The 14,753-nt window shown below is 43.7% G+C and overlaps 1 protein-coding gene across 1 annotated transcript in view; it reads left to right on the forward strand.

Moving 5' to 3' along the window:
• The window catches only part of LOC126545092 (uncharacterized), a 44,202-nt gene that overhangs the window by 20,978 nt on the left and 8,471 nt on the right, over window positions 1–14,753 (forward strand). Inside the window, exons 10-15 of the mRNA XM_050192796.3 lie at window positions 1,142–1,350; window positions 3,515–3,605; window positions 5,912–6,052; window positions 8,082–8,172; window positions 10,003–10,141; window positions 12,293–12,394. Coding sequence (XP_050048753.1) covers window positions 1,142–1,350; window positions 3,515–3,605; window positions 5,912–6,052; window positions 8,082–8,172; window positions 10,003–10,141; window positions 12,293–12,394 — 773 coding nt within the window. The remainder of the gene's footprint in view (window positions 1–1,141; window positions 1,351–3,514; window positions 3,606–5,911; window positions 6,053–8,081; window positions 8,173–10,002; window positions 10,142–12,292; window positions 12,395–14,753) is intronic.

Raw genomic sequence — 14,753 nt, forward strand, 5'->3', positions numbered from 1 at the left:
TTTTGCCGCAATATATCTGTGATATATGGTAAAGCATACAAACGCCGCGAAGGTGCTTTAGGTAATGGGCCCAGTTGCACAGGGCTGGTAATTTTTGGCCCAATTTTCCTTAAAAAAAAGTCGCATGTTAGAATCGGATAAACACTGTAATCAGACCTTATGAGCTACAATTATTGCTTGAAGGTTGAAAAGTTATTGCTTGAAGGGCAGGTTGAAAATAGGCATTTTCGACAGGAGCTGGTGTGTGTTTAATACATTCGCTGTCCCCTAGGCTCTGCCAGGACAGACGATGCCACTAAGGGGGTCGCTATTGCAGTCACCATTAGTGATCAGGCGCTTGCTTGTAGACTGGTCAAGTTCGAGTTATCTGGTGAAAGCCAATTTTAGGATCACCCGCCATGGTGGCTTAGCTGCTGTGGTGTTGCGCTGGTAAGCACGAGGTTGTGGGATCAAATCGCGGCATCGGCATTTTAGTGGGGGCGAAATGCAAAAACTCCCGTGTTCCGTGCATTGGGGGCCTGTTAAAGATCCCCAGGTGGTAAAAATTTCCAGTCCCCCACTACGGAGTGCCTCATAATCATGTCATGGTTTTGGTACATAAAACCCCAGAATTAATTTTTTTTAAAATTTTAGGATCAACATAACGAAACTTTGGTCCCCTAGAAATGCACTGCCGCCGGCTGGTACCCTCGTCCTGCATCGAATTGACCGAAATTTAGTTAATGGGAGTCGAATTAACGGAAGTCTGCTGTATAATAATGTCGCATCTGGCATGAAAATATCTTAGTCATATTGAATATTCGCTATAAGCATATATTTATCACTAACAGATATTTGCAATAGATTTAATTTGTGGTATCCCTAAATTTGTTGTATGCATGTTCAATACATCAAGGTTTGACTATTTGTGCAGTGCAACAAACCCCATAATAATCAGCAAAAAGGAAATAACTGAAATAAAGGAAGTGCACAAGGTTTATAGTGAAGAAAAGTGTAGCAGGAAGTGATCAAGATGACCCTTGGTTAAAGAGGAGGTGGAGTTGACATATTGTATCGAAGTGTTCTGCAATTTTTTGACAGTTGACAGCTGTATGGTCAGCTTGTGACCCTCCTCATCATATGCGTGTGTGTGTGTGTGCAGTTGCTGGAGAGGGAGGCTGAAGCCAGTGAGCGGAGCGCTGCGTTGGCCTCCTTGGAGCAGCAGCTGACTGAGGCATGCACGGAGCGTGACCGTTGGCGAGAGCAGGCCACCGAGAGCCAGGCTCAGGAGCGGTCGCTGCAGCAGAGCCTCTCTGATGCTACGGACACCAGCGACCGGCTCTGGAGCGAGCTGGAAGCACTCAAGCGCAAGTCAGTCGCTATGTCGTCCTTGCATGGTTCATGAATGGATGGAGGAAATTAGCTTTAGAATAGTAAGCTGTTGAGCTAGTTGGTTCAACATATCTTCCAAAAGCAAGCACAGAAATGGTTCAGAAAAAGGAGACAAGACAGGAAAGCCCTTTACTGTCTTGTCTCTTTTCTCTGAACCACTTCTGGATGGATGACTTACTCTAGTTAAAGGCCAACTGCAGTGCAATTTTATTTTAGCTAAGTTGGTTATAAATAAGTAGTACAGTAAACTTAAGTTAATTTTACTCTGGTTAATTAGAATTCTCAGTTAATTCGATCCTGACCGTAATCCCGGCTGGTGCCCATACATTTCTATAGGCCTCTGTTATTTTGATTTAAAAATTAGCCTTCGCTGAATAATTCAAGCTTGACTGGCCAGCTTCGTAGTAATTCAGCCGTGTTGTGCTGTGAAACATACAACAGTTCTTGCGGTAAAGCATACCGAGAATGGAAAGGGGCCAGTGTCACGGGCCATGGTACATGTTCCTTAATTATACAAGCGTGCACGCATCGTCTCTGGTCAAGGTGTGAACACCAAGACGCCTAATAAGCATACTGGCAGCTATTAAGTTTCTGGCATTTCTGTGGTGATTTGAGCCCTCGTTTGATTTGAGCCCTCATTTGAGTCCGCGTGTCTTGTATATAAGACTGTTAACGGGGCCTTGTACGTGTTCCTCATCTTTATACTAGCGCGCACACGCTATGCATCGAGAAGAGGAGAGAAAATTCTGTTTCAGGGAAGCTAGCGAATAGGAAGGTGGTAACATAAAAGAAACTCCGGACGTCAAGGGGATGTTTAAAGCCAACAGCGGTGCCTTTCCTCGTTTGGAGGTCACTTATTGAATATACTGACACCACACATTTACCGACTTCTAATGCTGCAAGTAATACGTTGCTGGAGAAAGGACGTTATCTCCACTGCAATGTCTTAAAAAAAAGTACACCAAAAATTACGATACTCCCTAAGGCAAAATTTGAGCGCAGCTCTATTCGTATTTCATTTCACTATATATTGGCTGGCATGGACAATTTGTCTCATGCGGCGCCTTGCAAACGTAGCGAAGTGTGGAGCGACTGCCTCACTAATCGGGAGATCGCGAGAGGCACCGTGTGAGTGATGTGTGGGCACGCTTCACAGAAGCCGCCACGGACAGACCTCCCGGACGATGTGCACTTGCCTTCTCGTAGCCGTCGTCACTGCATTATGCATTTCTTCTCACGCTTTTACCACACCTTCCTCCTCACGTCTTTCATTCCCGCTGCGCTCCACATTGGCACTTTCATCCATCACTGCACTCATTCGCTTGGTTACACCCACGGCGATGCTCGCCACAGGAAGGGGTACTTAAGAGCTCCGTTCTAAAAATTTTTCAAAAGCTTTTTTAAAAGCATGTTTCAGTACAGTGGAACTGTCTGTCTTGTTTTTGACTTGCAAACATCATTGTTTATTTACTTAAGTTATTTATTTATTTGAAGATACCTTACAGGCCCTATTCAGGGCATTGAGTAAGGGAGGCATCAAGGAAAAAACACAAGAGAATAAAAGAAATTAAATGCATGTTAGAACAAGTGTGGATAAACAAGACAAAATATAGGTGACATTAAAAGATAAACGGCACAATTAGCAAATAAGGCATTGATATAAAACACTTGAGCAAAACCCGCGTACCAGTGTTTTAGGACAAGCATAGAACAAACAGAACAAAGTTTTATTTGGAAGACCCACCGTGGTTGCTCAGTGGCTATGGTGTTGGGCTGCTGAGCACGAGGTCGTGGGATCGAATCCCGGCCACGGCAGCTGCATTTCGATGGAGGCGAAATGCGAAAACACCCGTGTACTTAGATTTAGGTGCACATTAAAGATCCCTAGGTGGTCGAAATTTCTGGAGTCCTCCACTACGGCATGCCTCATAATCAGAAAGTGGTTTTGGCACGTTAAACCCCATAATTTAACTTTTTTTTTATTTGGAAGGGTATCGGGCACAGCTTATAAGTAAAATATTTGAACAAAAAAAATATGGTTACAAGATCACAAATAGTAAAACAACATGAGATAAAAGCCCGATAGCTGATAATTGCATATTGAAGTAAGACAACCGCATAATCGTCATCTCTTTATGAATAGGCAAGAGGCCCTGTGTGAGGAGGTGAGCGCCAGCAACGAGGAGGCAGCCAAAATGGCCGAGCAGCTACAGCAGAAGGACACACGCATCCAGGTGACAAATCTCTTGTGCCCTCACCACTCCTGTTCTGTTCATGTCCTTCTGTGTATGCCTTTATTAGCATCGCTCGCTAGGCACTGCTCATTTATTTATTTAATTATTTACATTAAGACCTCATCACAATCAGATTGGCGATAACAAATTAATCTAAGTTCCTTTCGAATTTTGCTTATACCCCCATGCCTTTAAAGATTTTATTTTAACAAAGTGAGAAAGGAGCTATAAATGTACATAACAAACTTGGTGATCATTTCGCGGCAGAAAACCATCACAAACTTCTTTGCTGCAAAGCCTTTTTAGGTCTGCAGCTGTGTTACACATACAGCGCCTATAAAATTTACCTGCTTGCATTTGTGCAAGAAGAATGAGATAACAAGTGTGATATTTTAATTTTTTACGCTGTCCCTCGCCAGTGTGCAATACACTTTTGCATCAGCTTTGGCTTACCCGGTGGTAACAAGCCCCCCTTCCCCCCCCCTACATCGACCGATGTTGCCCATTAGTGAAAAGCAATTATAATGAAGTAATTGTGCCTTCTCTTTTAACTAGGTTATAACGAGGTTTTAGTGCACTTCAAGTACTTCCAGTGCATGTGGACATTACAGGAAGTAGCGGAAATGCACAAACTTGTGCAGTTCATGAATGAAGAAGAAAAGGAAGCATGTTTAACAAAATGCGTGATGAACAGTCATTCTAACATTTTTTCTCGTCGGGGTTAGCAACATCGGAAGTAAGAAGGCAGTTCAATTTGGCACTGGTTCTTAGTATGAGAGACTCATTGTTATTGCAATACAAAATATTAAGTGCTAATCAAAGCAAGATGAGGCATATTTATGGTGAGAAAGAAAGGTCCCCTTTTAGTTCAGGGTTGAAATGGTAAAATTTATAGAACAAGCTTAAACGGGAGCATTTATTTATGGTTTAGGAAAGATTGGGCAACACAAGTGCATTTTTTATCATTGAGACACTTACATTGTGAGAATAATTTCATAAAATAAAAGGAGCAGCAGGATTTTGGATGGGTTCTAGGGCAGGGATAGGTGTTGATTGACTGGGATTCCAGTTGTAAGATGTGTATTGAAGCTTGAGTCAAATGGATCTTTCGAATAAATTTAGTTTCAGTGAAGATGGGCTATAATAGACCACCTTATTACTCGTTGAGTAGAGTGCGTTGCTGGGTGTGTTAATACATCATGTTGGTAGAAACACGAAACCACTGTAATAAGACAAAGACATAGATGCAGAAAGGGACAAGGCAAACGCAACTTTCTATGTAGGCACTTGCCAAGATGTTCATGGAATGCCACACAAACTGTTATACAAGCTACCTTGGCATTTGTTCATGTCTTCTCTTGCCGAGTGTGAGTTTATGGGTTACATTCTAGGTAGACACAGCAGCATTCTGATGAAGGTAGGTGTACTTGATGATGATGAAGGTAGATGTACGAAAGCACACTGTACTTATATAGTACTTATAGTACTAGACTTACATGGATATTAAAGAACCTGAAGTCGTCAGAGCTTATCTCAAGCCCTCTGCTACTTTATCTATCATAGTATCTATCATGTTTCTTTAGTATATTAAACTCGATCAGTTGATCAATTTCTTGTACAGCAATGAATGCCTGAGGCGCATTCACTCTGCCATATGTGCGATGCATTTACTGCAAAATGGTTAAAGGGCTACTGCCATGACATGGCAAACCTTAGAGAAAATAATGGCGAGCCTCGGAGTTCACCAAATAATTTACTGTAATAACTTTTTTACAAGCCAGTTTCAGTTTTGTTCCTCGTGAGGTATGTCATAACATCACGACACAGGAGGTGGTTACGTGGGACCACTTTCTGTGTCAGATTTTCAGCATGCAAGGCGACTGAGCAATCCAAAAGTGAGTGCCAAATTGTCACAATATTCTGCTCCCACGTGACCACCTTTGGTGTCATGATGTCAGGACATGTGCACCGCCTGGAAAACAAAACTGAAACTGGTTGCAGAAAAGTTGTTATAATAAATTATTTAAGGTGCTCTGAAGCTTACCAATATATTTTTCTAGGGTTTCAAAGTTGATACCTTAATTTAAAACAAAAACAAGTAAGAAGCCTATAATGTGATGTCAGTACTCCTTCAACAAAATGTTAATATCCGGGCAATACTTCGCCTAAAATCTAGCATAACTTGATAATGGATTCACTGCTAAAGGGTTAACAGAATGTGAGTGTCGAGACTACACATAGCCCCAAAATTTTTTTAAGCCTGTCTTTCACAGATGACTCAGACAGGAACGTTTCTGCGTCTTTAGATGCTCGAATCATCCCTGGCACAACTGGAGGTCCTCCAGAAGCACCGGACTGCCTCACAAGGTGAGGCCGAGGCTGAGACTGAAGCTGACGAGGAAGGAGCGAGGAAGGCTCAGCTGCAGGAGCTGCTGGACGCTGCGCAGGTGCGCCACGTTTGCTAGTGTCCGCACCCGTCTTCCATAATTACAAAAGAAGGAAAAAAAGAAAGACGTCCTCGATTGTAACACGCACCCGTTTGCCGTGACCTGAAAAAAAGAGTCCTTTACAGTACCACGCACCTCGTTCTTTCATACAGAAATACAACTTTCTCTCATTTGGCGAATCAAAGATTTACTCCCAATGCACTAAAGTTGCGATAAATAAAAGAAGTCGCAGTTTCGTCCGAAAGGCAAAGCATCAATTGCAATAGCAAATTAGCAGACAACTACTGTATACGAAAAGTAAGGATAGTAGTTTTATCAGCCGTATAAACTTTTAAACATTTGCTTACTAACTAAATTAACAAGCATGGTGTTATGTGCGCACAGGCAAAGATGAACACGTCTCACTCAATGACCAGGAAAACTCTTTATCAAAATGCTGGAGTCAGGAAGCGCAGTAGCAGGAGCGAGTGAATTGACCTTTCTGCGGCCTCTTCCTTCAACACGAACTAAGTGACAAGAACACAGCGCGGTGCGCCTAGGTGTGTCGTCTCTGCCTCCATCGCAGATCGCTTTCAATATAGGGGCACCACGGCCACGCCGTACGTAGCAGCGGCCAGAGTAGAAAGCTTCTCCTGTTTGCGCCAGTCCCACACGCAAGTTTCGAGAACTCCAAATGCCCGTGATGCGGCCCTACTTCCATCCGTCTCTGCTCACGTGATCTCTTTCCTTTTAATTGCGGCGTTGTGATGAAGTGGTGCATCTTCTTAGTCGGCACTTCCATGCTGATAGAGCAAATGCAGAAAACAGGAAGACCAGGAAGATGGACGGTGAACTAACCTAAGCACACATACTATAGCACATGGAGGAGGCTGCGGCAGCTAGGCTCGAAGCGCATACGAAGTGGCCATTTTGAAATGCCGATGGCGATGTGGTCATGCAGATTTAGGGCCGTACTCGATTCTGAAGTATTTTTTAGACCCATTGTATTAGACACATTGTATTGTACCCATTGTTTTAGACCAAATGTATTTTTTAGGCCCACATATTTTTAGACCCATTTTATTGGAAAAAAAAGTGCGCGTTAGATTCGAGTAAATATGGTAGTTCTTTGGAAGTCTGCTAGTGGGAGGAAGTGTTACAACAAGGAGAAAATGCCATCCACCTCACAGTGGCACCTATTTCTGAGAGACATGTATCTGTAGCTCCGTGCTACTTTCCATGGATGACACTTTCTTCCTTTAGTTCTTGGTTAATTATTTTCAAGGTTGGTGTGGAGGCATGTAAACAACAGCAAGTGGAATGATTTTTCGGCAGTTGCATCCATGAGTTTGTGCTGCTTGCTTGACAGCATGTTTTACTATATTTATATACATTTAGACTCCTATTTACATCTGTGTTCTGGAGTCAAAGCGCATTCTGGAACTCTGTTACATTATTTTATTTGAAAAAAATAAATGCAATATGCTGGAAAATATGAGTTAGCAATCAGTGGGCCTTGTCCCAGCAACATGGAAACTTGATGTGCCCCCTCGAGCAATATCAAAGGGCACAAGGGAACAAAGGAATTACTTTAAAGCCATCTTAGTGGCCAAATATGTGTGCCTCGCATAAAAGTGCTCTGTGCGACTGTGTGTCGAATGGGAAATCTACTTTATATCAACGAACGTGTCAGATTTGGATCCACATATCACAAGTTATCCCTGTAGAAGCAAATTTGGTGTTCCCTCCCATATTGCTGATGGCTGTACTTACCTGGAAAGTGCAGTGACTGGAAATGTGGCCTTTTCAAATTTTCTCCAAGACAGAGAAAAGAAAGACTTCTTTAATTTCTCAAATGAGAAATTATTTGAAGCTTTCAATATGCGAAATTAGACATTTCGAATGATCCAAAATTTGTAAGGCGGTAGCACTTGGAAGGTGAAAGGTCACAAAGATACGTTGAGTGTTGAGACAGATGCTGGAGCACCTATCTTTTTTGTGTGTGTGTCATTGACCTCAGCTGCTGAGTTGGGCGTGTCTTCATCTGCAGGCACGCCATGAGCGAGACCAGGTAGAAGAGCAGCGACGGCAGCTACAGGTAGAGCTCGACGAGCTTCAGGAGCAGCTGCATAAGCAACAAGGTATGATAGCCTTCAAAAGTTTGTGAAATATATTGAATGTGTCATGAAACAGATACGAGATGCCCAAAGAGTATCTTAAGATGTCTGCAATTTGCTTCGTTATATCAAAATCTCGTATTGAAATTCGATCTTTTATGCTAATAAGTACTGGCACCAATCTACTTTTCTTACACGGAAAGGGGCCGCCGAATTTTCCGAATTTTTAGGCAGTCGAACAAAGCAAATATGAATGCGAAATAAATTCGTTTTGATGAATTTGAAAATCGGCGACGAATGATACGATTTCATACCACGTCAATGATATCTTCACAGAGGCGGTACAAATTAAGCGAAGCCAGCCATGCTTTCGCGTGCACTCTGCCCCCGCGGCTGATAGCTTCGCCTGCACTGAGATGACGCTATCATGAAAAGCGCCGCCAGCAGGGAACGAATTCTTTGTCTGCCTCTCGCTCCAACGAGTCACCAAAACTCAAGATTACACAACCTCCAATACTAAACACATGAGGAGACAGCTTTACGTATGCACTCAACTGCACTTACATCCATGTGCAGCCATGTGCAGCCACTCGCAGCCACGACCAAGACACGTTCTAGAAATTGCGACGCATGTCAGCTTACCCTCCCCCCCTACCCCACCCTTTGCATGTACTTGATTGTGTTACCACGAGCGAGCTCCCCTCCCCTTCTTTCCCTTTGCTCATGTGGGAAGGTGGCGCTCAAGAAGCCACCATCTTTCATGTCTCACCCTCGCACACTTTCACTCGCACATAAAGTACAAAGTGCACGGGCCACGATAGAATCTTATTGCAATTTACACGGGACATGATGCGGCTCCACTTCAGTGGTCTTGTCGCGCTGGGTGTGCTTTGAGAGGCGTGTTTGGAAGCAGCCACTTATAATTCAACCATTTGCCCATTTGAATCCGCAGAAGTTTCAATTTATTGTGTCGGCATTCCTCTGCGGTGGAAGTGAAATTTCGTTATATTGAAATCGCATACAAACACACTTCGTTATGCATGTATTGGGGACGATGAGCAAAACGAGAACAAGGTGAACGCAGGAGCCAACGCTTCGACAAGTGGACTTGTCTTCTTCGTTGTGTTATGTATATATACTTCGTTATATTGAAGTTAATTATATCGAGGTTTAACTGTATATAAGATACATGTATCTTCGATACCACCTAGCCCTGTTTACCACACGTGGTAATACAGTTCCTTTTACCTTATTTATTCTTAAATTTCAATTAAACATGACAGTTTATTTCCCCACATGCTTCTTCTGGCTGCATTGTTGGTTACACTTTGTACGGTTGTGACCAACATAATATTAGAGCCCCTTGGGTCCCTTCTTTCTTGTTGCTTAATTGATGATGTCGCTATTTTGCAAATATTGCCTAAATAACAAATATATAATGTTGGCAGTGCCACTGATTTAAAGTGACACTTTTTTTTCTGCCTAGCAGGCCGCCACTGAAGGAGCAGTCACTACGGTGAACTGCACTCATTCAAAGCATCACTAAACTTGCCCTCGTAACTGGCATTAAGTGAATGTTTAGCAGCACAATCAGACAAAGGACAAGATGAGAATGTGACACACATGGTCGCTATGCAACTGCCACCTTCTCGTCTTGTTTTTTGTCTTTAAATGATTACCATGATCTAGAACCAAGTAGCCTTCCAATAAGCCGTGCTGTATAGGCCTTCCACTTACATTTCCATCCGTTGCAATCGAGCTTTCTGTACTCGGACATTGATAAACTTCCTGTTTGCACATTTTGTCATCTGCACTGGTAAAAGCCAAATTTTCTTGCCACCTTGCTTTGTGCAGTGCGTGTAGAGTCCCTGGAGAAAGAGCTGGAGAAGAGCGCCGCAGCGAAGGCTGAGGCCGAGCGACGCAGCATAGAGGCCCAGACCAAGCTGGACGTGCTCTCCAACTACTTCAAGGACCGCGAGCTGCAGCTGCAGAAGTGAGCCACTGCATTATCACTAAGAGGAAATTCTAGCTTGAGAGTGCCTGTCTAAATACATGACAACATAAAAATAGTTTTTCCTGGCAACCACTTCAGCAATTTTGATTAGGCTTGTTGCAAGAAGTGGAAATCTAGTAACTGTAGAAATTAGATTTTCAATTTAGCCATAAATCATTTTGAAAACTTCTAGACAATTCCAAAAAAAACAAAATCAAGTTTACAACAACTCGGCTGCCAGGGTAGCCCAGTTTCAATGGGGGTGAAATGCAAGAACGCTCATGTACTTAAGTTTAGGTGCACATTAAAGAACCTCAGGTGATCAAAATTATTCGGAAGTCCCCCCATCACGGTGTCCCTCACAATCATACCCTGCTTTTGGTAAAGAAAATCTCAGAATTATTTTTTAACTATGTAACTCAAGCAGTAAAGCACAGTACAGTAAAACCTCGTTAAACCGTACCCGCTTAAACAGTAGTTTCGTTTTAAAAGCAGTAAAATCAAATCCCTGACTCAGCGGCCATTGAACATAATGTGTTTTGTATCCGCATAAACCGTACCAGCTTATTGCGTACGCATCGGTTAAAACATAGCGTTTCCACTTTTCATCGCGCAAACACGGCCGTGCGTCGTCTCCATAGAGCGGCCTGGCAGAACAAGCCTCAGAGGTCGGAACAACGGCCTCCAAGCGCCCTGCGCATTTGCGCGTGAAGCCACATCAACATCAACATCATTTCGGCGCCGTGCCAGAGAGATGCCAGAGAGCGTTGTGGCGTCGTACAAGCAAGGACTCGCGTCATGCCGAAGCTCGGATAAAAAATTAGACACTGTCCGTGCTATCGAATGTGTCATGGAGAAGCCGGCGCTGGCACGCTACAGGGATCTGCTGTTGACTACGGTGTGTGGCATTTGGAATGCGAAGAAGTTGCTCGGCAACGCTGCTGCGACCGCGAAGAGATGTCGGCTATGAGGTTCGACTTTTCGCCATCGTTGCCTCTGTTGTTGCCGAAGTGTCGACTAGCGACAGTGATGAGGACGGCACGGAAAGCGACAGCACGGGCGATTCAGCCCGACATTGGCAGAAGCTGCGCATTCGTCAGCCTCATGAATGCAATCGTCGCTACGAGACAACAGCACCCGGCAATGAAAAAGGCGCCCCAGGACTTCTGAAGCACTACTGCACGCGTGCACGGAAAATACGTAACGCCAACAAGGAATCTGCAATGCCAGTGTTTGCCTAAATGAGGGGGCTGGCTGAAAAGCTGGCACGCAGCCTCAGTAAGTTTGAGGTCGCTGTCTTTGTGCTAGGCCTCCGCGGCATCAAATGAAAATAACACTTTTGTCGCGCAAAGTGAATAAATACTGCATGCTTTTTTGCCTTTCATTTCACTCTCTCTGAGTTCCGTTTCCGACAAGTAAGTGGGCGATCTCAGGCTAATTCGGTTAAACAGTACGACTGTTTAGTACGTACTTTTTCCGAGCTCCGGCCAACTACGGTTTAACGAGGTTTCACTGTATCATGATTCTGTAAACTGCACCTAATACACTTGAATCTCATTATGACAAAGTTGAAGGAGGAGTTGACATTACTTTGTTATATCCATTACTGCACTAATGCCCTATTGAATACACTAAGTGAATACACTAATCTTTCGAAGTGAATACACTAATCTTTCACACCTCCGTGTGTAGTAGCACAGCGTGGCATGGATCGCGCAGCAAAGCAGAGAAAGAGGTCAGTAGAGCGACGTGTGGCGTTAAGGAAGAGACCAATGTTGCTCGGTGTCATTTTCATTGTGGGGACGTAGGGGTTTTGAACTGCCATGGCAAACGAGTGCCGAACCCTGCGGAAAGCGATGTACTCAGTATGCAAGTCAGGTGTTCTTTGATTTCAGACACGAATTGTGTTCGTTATATCCATTGCAGGACAGTTTCACTTCGTTAAAACAATGTTTATAACATACGGATCTCTATGGGGATTTTAAATGGAATTTCATTTACTTTGTTATATCCAGTATTTCGTTTCTGGATGCAAAGTTATGGATTTGTAAACTTAGTGCATCTGCTTGTTTTAAAACTTGCTGGTTGACAGTCGGCTTGTCTATGCTATGTAGCTGATTTCTGTACCTGCCCGACTACCTTGCCTTGCAGGGAAGTGGGGACGCAGGAGGTGGAGCGACGACATAGGGAGACAGAAGCCAGTACAGCCATTCAGCAGCTTACACAGCTGGAGCAGCAATGCCAGTCTTACAGGTCAGTGAGTCAGGGAGATCGCAATATTTGGGGCTGCATTATACAAAGGTTTCCCAGCACAACATACATGGACAAATAACAATGAACATTCATAGTGCTGATACAAAAACCTCTAACAGTCATCACGTGGCATCATGTGCCCTTTTCTTCCACAGTTGGAACAAAAGGGCACAAACATTCAATAAAAGATGATACCACCGGCGTAACTGTATCAGAAAGAGTGCGTTTTTCACAGTCTATTGAATATGCCGAATCCCTGACTTTGGGACATTCGTCTGTATACAGTCGACTTCCGTCAATTCGACCCTCATGTGATCGGCAAAATTGATCGGATTATCCAGTGGGTCGAATTAAGCAAGATAACAAAAAAACGCCCAAACACACCACGGATTCATTTGGAAGTAGTACAGTTAAATCTCTATATAGTGAACTTCAATATAACAAAATTCTCAATAGAATGAAGTATTTAACTTTTCATAATGCTTTGTCGAAAGAACACCATGTAACTAGAAATTCAATATAACGAAGTGTGATTGTATGCGATTCCATTATAAAGAAATCTTGCTTCTGTAGCAAAGGAATGCCAACACAATAAATAGAAACATCCACGAACGCAAATGGTCAAATGATTGAATTACAAGTGGCTGCTTGCAAACGCACCTCTCAAATTGCATCGCACGCGGTGTGACAAGAGCTACCGCTGAAGTGAAGCCGCATCTCATTCTGTATAAAATCCAAATACAATAAGATCCTATCGTGCCCCATGCACTTTATGCTTTAGGTGCGAGTGAAAGTGTGTGAGGGTGAGAAAGAAATATAGTGCCTTCATGCACGAGTGCTGCCTCCACGCGCGAGCAAAGGAAAACAGGGAAAGGGGAGTGAGCTCGTGGCAATGCGATCAAGCGTACGGCGAGGGGCAGGGAAGGGGGAGGGAGGTGTGTGAGCTGGCAGGCGTCGCTATTGAATTGCTGCCATGTGTCTCGACCATGGCTGCGCATGGCTGTAAATATGGCTAAGCACATATACACAGCTGCACACTCTACTTTAGAGGTAAATCTGCCAAAGAGACGGCGTGGCATCTATAAGCTGTCTTCCCGCGTGTTTAGTATTGAAGGTTGCATAATCTCGACTTTCGGTGACCCGTTGGAGCGAGTCAGACGAAGCAGTCATTCCCCGCTGGTGGCACTTTTCATGATAGCGTCATTCCAGTGCAGGCGAAGCTATCAGCCGCAGGGGCAGAGTGCAAGCGGAAGCATGGCTGGCGTCGCTTAATTTGTACTGCCTATGTGAAGATATCATTGACATGGTATGAAACGGCATCATTCGTCGCCGATTTTCAAATTCATTAAAACGAATTGATTTCTCATTCAAATTTGTTTTGTTCGACTGCCCGATAATTCGGGAAATTCTGTGGCCCCTTCTTGTATAAGAAAAATTGATCAGTGACTGTACTTAATTGCGTAAAAGGTCGAATTTCAATACACGAAATTTCTATATAATGAAGCAAATTGCCGATTTCACCTACTTTATTATGTCGAAGTTCAACTGTACTTGCTCTAGTTTGACATGCCTCTGAATCACACGCATGCTCGTTTTCCATGTGTCCAAAATAGAAAACTAACATAGAAATGACTTAAAGGGCCCCTGAAACGGTTCGGACAAATTTTGTAGACGCGTAAAGTACAGCTACAGTTAATCATTCGCTCCACAATTTGTGTGAAACATCTCTGAAACATCTCAGAACTACGAATGATTACAAGTTACCCTCCTCCATAGCCATGTATTTTCTCCTGAATGATCACTGAGTGATCGGGGCTAAGCTCTGCTTTCACTGGTTCTGCATCATGATGGCAAGTTATGTTGACTACTTCCGGCTGTCTAGGAGCAAGTGCGCAAAGCCTCTCTAACCTCACCGCCAGCCGCTTGGCAGTCAACCCCAAGCAATAGCTATTGAAGCACCGAGCAGCAAAGCGTTGCAACCATTCTGTCGCAGCGCCGAGTAAGTTCGGTATTTCGGTAACCACAGGCGAGATGGGTGTTTCGATGGATGGGTGGAGGCATCAACTCATGCTGGTGAAGGAGCTTTAACGTAGACGTATGTGAGTGGCCTAATCGGTCTGCATGGTCCAGCCACGTGGTGGCACAGAGCTTAACCAGCCAATCAAAAATTTAATATTGCTTTAACCAAGTGTAAAACATTTTAAACATTTAGAAAAACAATATGTTCACGATTACGCTCCTGAGGAAAATTTACACCGGCAGCAAAAAATGCACCTCGTTACAGCTACTGTGTTTCGTTGAGCTCTTTCCACCAGGTGGCTGTACTGTGCAGACCATTCACATTTGTGCCTCTGCTCAT

This window comes from Dermacentor andersoni, chromosome 10 (genome assembly GCF_023375885.2).
Source record: "Dermacentor andersoni chromosome 10, qqDerAnde1_hic_scaffold, whole genome shotgun sequence".
Lineage (NCBI taxonomy): Eukaryota > Metazoa > Arthropoda > Arachnida > Ixodida > Ixodidae > Dermacentor > Dermacentor andersoni.